This window comes from Capricornis sumatraensis, chromosome 23 (assembly GCF_032405125.1).
Source record: "Capricornis sumatraensis isolate serow.1 chromosome 23, serow.2, whole genome shotgun sequence".
NCBI lineage: Eukaryota > Metazoa > Chordata > Mammalia > Artiodactyla > Bovidae > Capricornis > Capricornis sumatraensis.
The window spans coordinates 47,455,810-47,465,681 of NC_091091.1; the positions used below are offsets into that span (position 1 = coordinate 47,455,810).

Below are 9,872 nucleotides of genomic sequence, written 5' to 3' on the forward strand. Positions count from 1 at the left end.
CCAACGTATTGGAGTTTTCCCCAAGGCTTCCTATCTTAGGACTTGCCCTCCCAGGCCCCTGGCACAGCCCACTGGTTCTCTGTGCTCACTCAGTCCTAACGCAGGCACTTTCTCTTTCCTTCCAAGGGCTGGGTGACTGGGTGGGATCTTAGTAGCTGGAAGGGAGGACCCTGTAGTGACTCTTGACTCTCCCAACTCCCCTGCAACCACAGGACAGCCGCTTTTGGCTCCGTCTTTCTTTCCCTGCAAAGCACAGCTCTGTCCTATGCTGGCTGGACCGAGACCCCAGAAGGGCTAGACGGGCTAATGTTTGGGCTCTTCCAACCCAAAGGCCGGTCGATTCTTGTTCAATGTGAATTTAGATAAGAGGCTGAACCCAAGGTGCTGGGAAAGAAGAGGAGGGAGCTAGGAGCCTCCCTTGGGCCCCCCACTTCCCCAGCTCCCATATTAACTGGGCCAGCAAGTGACCAGGGTCTGCAAGGGTAGCTGCCGTCTGTTGTTCCTCAAACCACCGGAGTCCACCCCCATATCTGCTTACTGTTGTGCTCATGGTTTTCCTAGACTCATGGTAGGCTCTCCAAGAAAGTTCAGGCATTGCCATTTTCCCCATCTGTTTCATTTCCTCTTTTCCCCCTGCCCTTTGGCCGCATTGCCCAGCATGTGGGATCTTAGTTCCCCAACCAGGGATCGAACACACTCCCTGCATTGGAAGCTTCAAGGCTTACCTGCTGGAGCACCAGCGAAGTCCTCATTTCTTCTTTTCAGTGCTCGGTACTGGTGGTGTGACGCGCCCTGCTCACTGGTCCCCCGTTAACCCATCACCTGGCTCTAGTCTCGCAACCCCAAAGAGCTGCTGGAAGGTCAGAAGTCAGGCGATGTCCAAGTGTGCTAATAAGAGCCTCACACAGATGTGTGGAGGGGCCTTCCCAGGTGGCTCAGTGGCAAAGAATCTGCTGCCAGTGTAGGAGACACAAGAGATGGGGGTTCAGTCCTTGGGTCGGGAAGATCCCCTGGAGTAGGAAGTGGTGACCCACTCCAGTATTCTTGCCTGGAAAATTCTGTGGACAGAGGAGCCTGACGGGCTGCAGTCTGTGTATTTACAAAGAATCGGACACAACTGAGCATGCACGCACCCACAGATGCAAGGCATCATTCTTTTGAATTTTAGTAAAGTTGATATAAAGCAATGCCTTTTTGCAGTGTAAATTTAGGTTTAAAAATAATCTATATTTCCATCTTATTTAACTTTTATAGATTATTTTCTTTGCATTATGAAGCTTGATGTTAGGTTTGCTATTATTTTTTCGTTCCAAGGTAGTGGTTTTTAGTTTAAATATGAAAACTAGAGATCTCTCACTCAGAGAGTGAGTCCAAAATACACTGAGTTGAAACACTGACATTTTCTATGTAGAAAAATAGATTTGGAAACATGTACCTAAAACTAAATTGTGTAACAGAAGTTTATATGCATCAGGATATACATTATTTTAATAACTGGTCAGACTTTTTTATGTCTTCTCTCTAGTGTTTCTTCGAATTAAAGTAATTAAATATATCTTTAATATTATTTTAATATGTTCTTGGTTTTCTTTTTCAGGAACAGTATGAATTCTGCTACAAAGTGGTACAAGATTTTATTGATATATTTTCTGATTATGCTAATTTCAAATGAAAATTCCTGCCTTAAAATATTTTTTAATTTAATGGTCAGTATATTTTGTAAAAATCATGTTAATTTATTTCATAGTTGACATTAATATCCTTCGTAATTTCTTTGTATATATTTTGTTATGCTTTAAAGGCCACCTGCTGTAAAGTTATTAAATCTTAAATACGCCCTTTAAAAACTGGAATAATGTATTAAGGTCAAATAATATCCCATAAAATATATATTTCTGCTAATATCAGTAAAAAAATATTTTAATTTTTCATTAGATTCATGTCACTTAACTTCACACAGTCAGCGCCTCTAAAGATCTTAATATGCCGAGTGTGTTTATTTATGCAAGGTATTAACCACAACTTCATTAGGAAATAATCGAGGACTGAGAAATTAGTGGAAAATTTCCTGATATTGATTTCACAGCCCTGCGCAGTGGCAGGTTTTTGAAGGCAAACTTCCCGTGAAGATATGGTGTAAACAAGGAGTCCTATAGGCCTCAGCCTCAGTCCATGTAGTTTTCCTTTACCTTTTAAAGATCAAAGAAGACTTTTCAACCTGAGTCCAGGTCTAAAACACACTGGAGTAATTGGTGGCTATGTAGTGATCCTTAAAAATGCATTTTTCAAGACTGTGTTGTGACATCTTGTCGAGACAAAAGAGATGTGAAGGCCAGTGGCCCAGTGGCCTCGGGTCCAGCAAACCAGCTCGCAGAGCATCACTCCCCTCGCGCCGCTTGCTTTCCATCTGTCTGGGTGGTTGACTCAGATGACTCTCTGAGAATCACACCCACTGCCCTTCTCACTCCTGTGTCCCCCGCCTTCACTCCACCATTCTGCCCTGCTAGTCGTGAGCTATACCTCGAGGCACAATAAAAAATCACTTCCCATTCCAAAAGGTCAGATAGCGCATCTGACATGCACAGAGAAGCCAGGAGCTCCTGCCTGGGAAAAACAGTCAGGCAACCACAAGCAATTATGCTTTAAACTTTCTGAGAAGAAGTGTTTTGGTATTTTAAAAAATCTCTTGTAAAAGTTAAGACTGTTTGTAAGAAAAAAAATAGTTAAAATATAGATTTATACAGTTTTTTTTAAGTCCCACTCCTTAATATTTAATAAAAGGAAAGAAAGAGAAATCCTTACTCTAAAGACTAACTTCTTTTTGAATGGTTCCTATTGAGACTTCTGACACTGGATAATAATGATCTCATTGCCACTCAGGATTGGCTTGTGGGGCAAAAAAAAAAAGAGGATGAACATGGAAAGGTTTAATTTAATGGCAGCGACCTCTTTGTGGCCATCAGGTGCCTAAGCAGATGAGCACAATGTAAAAAAAGACATCTGGTCTATCTTTCTGTAATCATTTAACATGTGCATTTTGGGGTACTTTTTTTTTTTGCTTTCTAAAAGAGATATGAATCTAAAGACCTAATTTGATATTTCCACTGGTAACTGATTGCGTGAGTGCAACCCAGGGTGAGTGATGTCCTAATAACAGGCCCACAGGTAATCAAGGTTCTTCTGCTCCTCCACGCCCCACCCAAAGGTCAGAGGAGCCCAGCTGGACGGACAAAAGCACAACTTTGTGAGAGCTGCCACCAGCAGCAGCCCTGGGCTCCTCATGCAGCCGACCGCCGCCCTCTCCCTTCTGGGCGCACTGATGGTGCTTTTGGGTCAAAGAGGAACACGGAGGGAGCTTTGCAAGACGCACCAGGTGGCCCCATTTGTTTCCATTGTTAAAGTCCCAAGCCCGAAGTCCTCCTATGGCTAAAGGGGAAGAGAGAAAGTTGAGCACCGAAGCCTAGAAACAGAGCTGCTGTTGGCAGTGATGGCAACACGGGATCGCAGTGCCCCAGGGCCTGGATGGGGGCCAACTTCAGGAGCCTTCACTGAGCATCCTGCAGGCCCTTTCGTGGTCTAGCTGGCATCTCGTGTCGTGGGATTAAGGCAGACCTTTTCAGGGGTGCCCTCGGGAAAGCACCCCGTTTGTGTGTATCTCCTGCCCTTTGGGCCGTCGCCTGCATCTGCTGAGGCTCCACGCTGGTGGTTCTGAGAACAGAGCAAACGCCACTGGCCCTGGGGTGCAGCACCCTACTCCCTCCACAATCACGGCAGCACTTGCCTCCCCGGGGGGCTCAGTCATCAGCCTCTGGGCCCCTGCCATCACCCCGCGGCTCTGATTCCAGCCTCGGTGGGCACTCCAGGACTCCGCATCCTGTCTGCCTTGCCCTGAAAGCTGGCATCTCCTCCCCTTGGGTCAAAGAAAGTCCGTTGTACATAACTGAACAGCGCCATGCTGGGAAAGTCATTTTTCCTTTGACGTGTTTCTCTGTTGCATGCGGTTGCATTCAAAGGCCAAATAGCGATCAGAAGACGACCCGTTCTGATCTCCTTGCTTTATCGGTCACTGTGTGACTCGCTTTACAGTCTCTCTCATGTGCTTTACGAGTGAAGAATGCGCACCAGTGTTTTAAAAGGTATTTTTATGTATTTTTTAAAACTTCTTAAAATGAGCCTGATGCCTCTGTTTCAGCATTTGGAGACATGCCTTTTTTAAAAATGTATGATTACTGATATTTCTGTTGTGTTTAACTAAGTTGTGTTTAATTTATGTGCAATCTTTATAATATATGTATGTATTCTGGTTTCAACTATCATTTCTTTTTGTTTTATTCCATTTATCATTTGATCTTGCTCTGATTCCAGTGCCAGTGAATGTTGCTGAAGTTGTATATGCAAATTGCAAGATCCAAAATATTCTGTTGCAAGGATAAATCTTTACTTTGACTTCCAGCCTGCGTCTCTTTCTTCAGTGAAGTCTCCTAATCTTATTTCTATGCCTTAAATCCTTCTAGACAAGACATTCATTAGGAGGTAAGCATGGATTTATGTAGACAATTTTAGGACTTGTAAAATTTAACTCAGAAGTGGCACAGACGCGTGTGGACGTGATGGCTAATGCACTGGTCTTCAGAAGCCCTGAGTGGTTCGTGAAGCCTGGATTATAACCGCCTTACAGAGGGCGACCCTCCCAGAGTCCAGACAGAAGCTCTGAACAGTGGTTTCTCAGAATATACAAGGAAGGTGACCGAATGCTCCACGTCCACTGCCAGGTGGGATCGGAAAGCCTTTCCAACACTGCTTCTCCTCCTAAAACCTCGACTCCTGTTAGCCTTGCTTTCCACATCTGTGTCTGGGGATCCCGGCTCACTCTCTGTTTCAGTTTCACACCTTCCCTAATTCACACACCAGCTTCCTCTTTCAGATATTCTGGGCCTAATGTGGAAATTGAAGCATATGCTTTTTATTATTGGTTGCATTTATTTAATAAATTTTATAAACTTTGTTATATTTGTTAAAATGGATCATCTGAAAACCTTTATTCCTCTTCATCTGAAAAAAATTACCTGCAATGAATGCTGTTTGCTCCTATGAACCCTCTAGCTATTGGGTTTGCCTTATGGGTCTGTGGGTTTCCCAGGTGATGCTAGTGATAAAAGAACCCACTGGCCAATGCAGGAGACATGAGAAGTGGGTTCGATCCCTGGGTTGGGAAGATCCCCTGGAGAAGGAAATGGCAACCCACTCCAGTATTCTTGCCTGGAGAATCCTATGGACAGACGAGCCTGGCAGCCTGCAGTCCATGGGGTTGCAGAGTTGGACACGACTGAACGTGCATGTATGGGTCTGTCTGTCTGCATGTCTGTTAAATAAGGGGGGGCTCACTTCTGCTCTCGGTGTGGAGGGGGCTCTTTCCCCCGTAAGTATAAGAGAGCAGGAGAGTGGGAGGCGCAGATGCAGCCTGAGGCAGGCAACAGCGGGGAGAGGGGCAAGGAGGAGTTTTGGAGGAGGGTCCGTGAGGACAGGAACCAGCAGCCGCAGCCAACTGGGGACCAACAGACTTGACCACCTGGTGGGGTGCACAGACTCAGGAGGGTGTGAGGGGCTGAGAGGGAACAAACCCCAGGTCTGCCTCAGAGAAGCCCATTGTCAAATAGAAACACACCAATGCACCACCTGTGATAACAGATCCCAGGATGGGCCAGCAGGTGAGCCGATGGCCAGGGGAGGTCAGCACCTGGCTGGGATTGGATGGTACAGGTTAGGGGCATGACTTTTAGCAGGCTCTGTGGCTTTTCCAATAATTGAAGACCATCTACAGTGTGGATGGTCCCCATCACTAACCATGCCTTTTGAGCTCTTGTCAAGCTGAGAGGCAAAAGAAAAAAACCATGCCTCTGATCAGTTTGCATTTCCCTAACTTCTAGTGGGTTATCATTTCACATTTATTTGTATTTCATCTCTGAATCACCAATTTGTATTTTTTTATCCATCTTCCTAATCGAGTCACTTGACTTTGCCTTATTATTTTGTGTTAGTCGCTCAGTCATGTCCAACTCTTTGTGACCCCATGGACTGTAGCCTGCCAGACTCCTCTGTCCATAGGATTCTCCAGGCAAGAATACTGGAGTGGGTTGCCATTCCCTTCTCCAAATTCAGGTATAGTAATTCTGTTTAAAACATGGATAGTGACCCTTTGTTATTCATGTTATAGCCAACCCACCATAGGCTCCTACCCCTGGGACTTGCCCCCAAGTCCACTCCCAGAATCTGGTTGTGTCAGGGCGGCCAACCTCTGGCAATCACGGTCATTTGCTGATTCTGCAGCCTGGACCAAATCCCTGTCCTGGAGTCCAGACAAGGAGGACAAGGCCTGGGTGGTGGGGAGTCCCCTCCCCCAAATACCACGGCTGTTCCTGCAGGACCCAGCGGGCCTCCTGGCTGGGGGTAGGGTGGAGGGAGTTCCTGTCTGGCTATGGCAGTTGTGGAAATGCAGGCAGGAGGCTGGGAGCTGGCCCTCTGCCCCACCCCTTTCTGCCACTCACTGTCTCCATTTGGTATGATTTTCTTTCCCACTTCCTCCCTTTAATAAAAATACTGAGTTTTAACGTCATTTCATCTCAGACACTTCCTGCACCTGACCATCAGGGTACAGACTCGTCAGTCTGCAGTCTGACCCTGGATGGACAAAGCTTCGTCCTAGAGGGGTCACCTAGCTCCCACTGTGCTCTGTTCCACCAGGAAGTACAGCATGACTCTGGGCCATGAAACGGGGGGCCAACCTCGCCCGGGAAACCAGGGTAGGGGAGAGAGGCTTCTTGGAGGGAGTCTCACTGGAGCTGAGCTCAGGGCTGAAGGGAAGCAGGAGTGGGGGAGAGCAGGGTGTGTGTGTGTGAGCATGAGTGTGTGTGTGAATGAATGGGTGTGTATCCGTGTATACGTATGTGTGAATGAATGGGTATGGATCCATGTGTATTTGTGTATGTGTGTGAATGAATGGGTGTGTGCCTGTGTGTACATGCATGCATGTGAATATACTACATGCGTGTATGAGCATATGCAATACTGTGTATCCATGCATATGTATGTGAATGAATGGGTGTACGTATATGTGTGTGTACATGTATGCATGTGTGAGAAACCTTCTATATTCATGTGTATGTATGCATGTGTGTGAATGGGTGTATGTGTGTGTACATGTTCATGTATGCATGCGTGAATACTACATGTTGGGGCTAGAGTCTTAACTAAGGAAGGCAAGAGATGACTGGTAGAAAATTAAAACAGAAAAATCACGTCATGGAAAACTTGGAGATAAAGTAAAACTAGCTTCCATTTAATGAGAGCTTTCCATCAGAGGGATGCTACTTTCTTGGAATCTGAGGCTCAGAGAAGTTACCAAATCACAGAGCAAGCAGATGTTTATTTCTTGTACCCCATTCTCAAGCACACAATTAGCCTTGCTAAATAGTAATGGTTAATATTTCTGTCTGATGCTTCCTCCCCCCAAAAATGCTAAGGATGTGTCCTGCGGATGTGCATTTTTAAAAACACGCTTGTGACCTTCTCTAATTCAGCACCTACAACCATATAAAATAAAACCACCCTTCTCTTTAAAATTAATTTATTTTACAATATTGTATCGGTTTCGCCATACATTGACTTGAATCTGCCATGGGTGTACATGTGTTCCCCATCCTGGTCCCCCCTCCCACCTCCCTCCCTATCCCATCCCTCTGGGTCATCCCGGTGCACCAGCCCCGAGCACCCTGAATCATGCATCGAACCTGGACTGGTGATTCATTTCACATATATTATACATGTTTCAGTGCCATCCTCGCAAATCTCATCCCACCCTCTCCCTCTCCGAGTCAAAAGACTGTTCAATACATCTGTTTCTTTTGGTGTCTCACATACAGGGTTATCGTTACCTTCTTTCTAACTTCCATATATATGCACTAGTATACTGTATTGGTGTTTTTCTTTCTGGCTTACTTCACTCTGTATAATAGGCTCCAGTTTCATCCACCTCATTAGAACTGATTCAGATGTATTCTTTTTAATGGATGAGTAATACTCCATTGTGTATATGTACCACAGCTTTCTTATCCATTCATCTGCTGATGGACATCCAGGTTGGTTCCATGTCCTGGCTATTATAAACAGTGCTGTGATGAATATTGGGGTACACGTGTCTCTTTCAATTCTGGTTTCCTCGGTGTGTATGCCCAGCAGTGGGACTGCTGGGTCATATGGCAGTTCTATTGCATTTTTTAAGGAAAAAACCACCCTTCTTATGCTCTTGAAATACTTTGCTAAAGAAAGCAAGAAAATGTACTGATATATTTCAGTGAGATTTTGGGTTAGAAATGAACCTTAATAGCTTTTTAATTAATTTTTACCCCATTCCCCAGGAACACAGCTAATTGAAATTCTTCTATATGTGAGGTTCATAATTATTGCTAAATCTGAAGTGCTGGCAGAACAACTGAATCATAGGAAATTCCTGTTTCCTTGAATTTTGTCTGAGTGACACACTGATGACTCACACGTTCAGAAGGCCTTTTCTAAGGAGGCTCGCACTTCCTCAAACACCATCCCTTCTGCTCGTCGGAACCCCTCTCTTTCCGGCCCCACTTGACAATGACCTCCGATTTCAGGCAACGCCGTCTAAATAACTGTATTCATAAGGCAGCCAAAATAGCAAAAACAAATACCCCTGACCGAGACAGACGTGCCTGGATTGGCATTTGTTCAAACGCATTTATTGTGACGTGGACCTTGCTCCACGCCAGACCCGGGGGGAACACAAGAGCCGACGGAGGCAGGGGTGACAGCTCCCGTGCCCGGGCACAGTGACGTCCCGGCCTCCAGCCTCACCTCCTCCAGGCAGGGCAGGCGGGCGGGGAGGCCTCCACACGGGTGCCCGGAGGGGACGGGGTGCTTGTGTCCGAGCCGGGGAGCACAGAGGAGCCGGAGGACGGAGCAAAACAGCAGTGAGACGGGCGGCTCTGAAACCAGAGGGCGGACGTCCAGGCGAAAAACGAGATGCGACAGCCTCGAGCTCCGAGCGTCAGAAATGGCCACTCTTTCTGGGTGGGAGGCGCGTCTGGGCTTGCGGTGCTTCCCATCCGAGGTGAAGGCGCGAGGCCAGGCCAACAGGGGTGGGCAGAGAAAGCCCGGGCGAGAGCAGAGACTCGGAGAACGGGACCCGAGGGCGCCGAGGGGCGCCGCAGCGCGGACTCAGGCAGGTGGGCAGACGCCCTCTCAGGGGGAAGCAGTCCTGGTTCAGAGACTCTCCACGTGAAACAGGCAAGCAGGCAGGCTTCCCTCAAGCCAAGCGTCGCGCTGCCCTGCAGATGGTGTCGCAGACCAGCCTCGGAATCACAGGTCTCTCGCCTCCGAGGCCAGGGCAGCGAGCAGAGGGCCGTCCTGTGCAGATGGCCCGCAGCCCGAGCGCCTGGACCCCGGTCTCCCCGGGGTGAAGGTGGACACCCTAACTTTCATTTTTCTCGTCCTCTGCCCATTCATTCCTGCGTCCTGAGTGCCTGCCGGGCGCTGGAGAGAAGCCCCTGCCTTTCACATTTGCATGAGGACGTTCGTACACAAAGGACACAGACACACACAGAAGCATTTACAGTGGCGAGTGCTGGAGCCCACGGCCAACCGGGATCGACCGCGGCAGTCACAAACCCGGGGCTTCGTATCACCGAGATGAAGGCCACACCTTGGCAAACTCCCCCCACCCCCCACCCCCCACCCCCTACTCAAGTTTTAACTTTCTTACTAATGTGGGGGCTTTTGAATAAACTCTTGAGTTAGAAAATTCTAAGCCTTCTTCCCTTAAACCCCCACCCCACCCCACCCCCAAC

At 47.3% G+C, this 9,872-nt stretch overlaps 1 protein-coding gene across 2 annotated transcripts in view; it reads left to right on the forward strand.

Annotated features, from left to right (window-relative positions):
* The window catches only part of PTPRE (protein tyrosine phosphatase receptor type E), a 179,547-nt gene extending 174,630 nt beyond the window's left edge, over positions 1-4,917 (forward strand). For both annotated transcript variants that reach the window (XM_068961457.1, XM_068961458.1), the window contains one exon: positions 1,598-4,917. In XM_068961457.1, the coding sequence (XP_068817558.1) occupies positions 1,598-1,672 (75 nt within the window). In that variant the 3' untranslated portion in view covers positions 1,673-4,917. The remainder of the gene's footprint in view (positions 1-1,597) is intronic.
* The last annotated feature ends 4,955 nt before the right edge of the window (positions 4,918-9,872 follow it).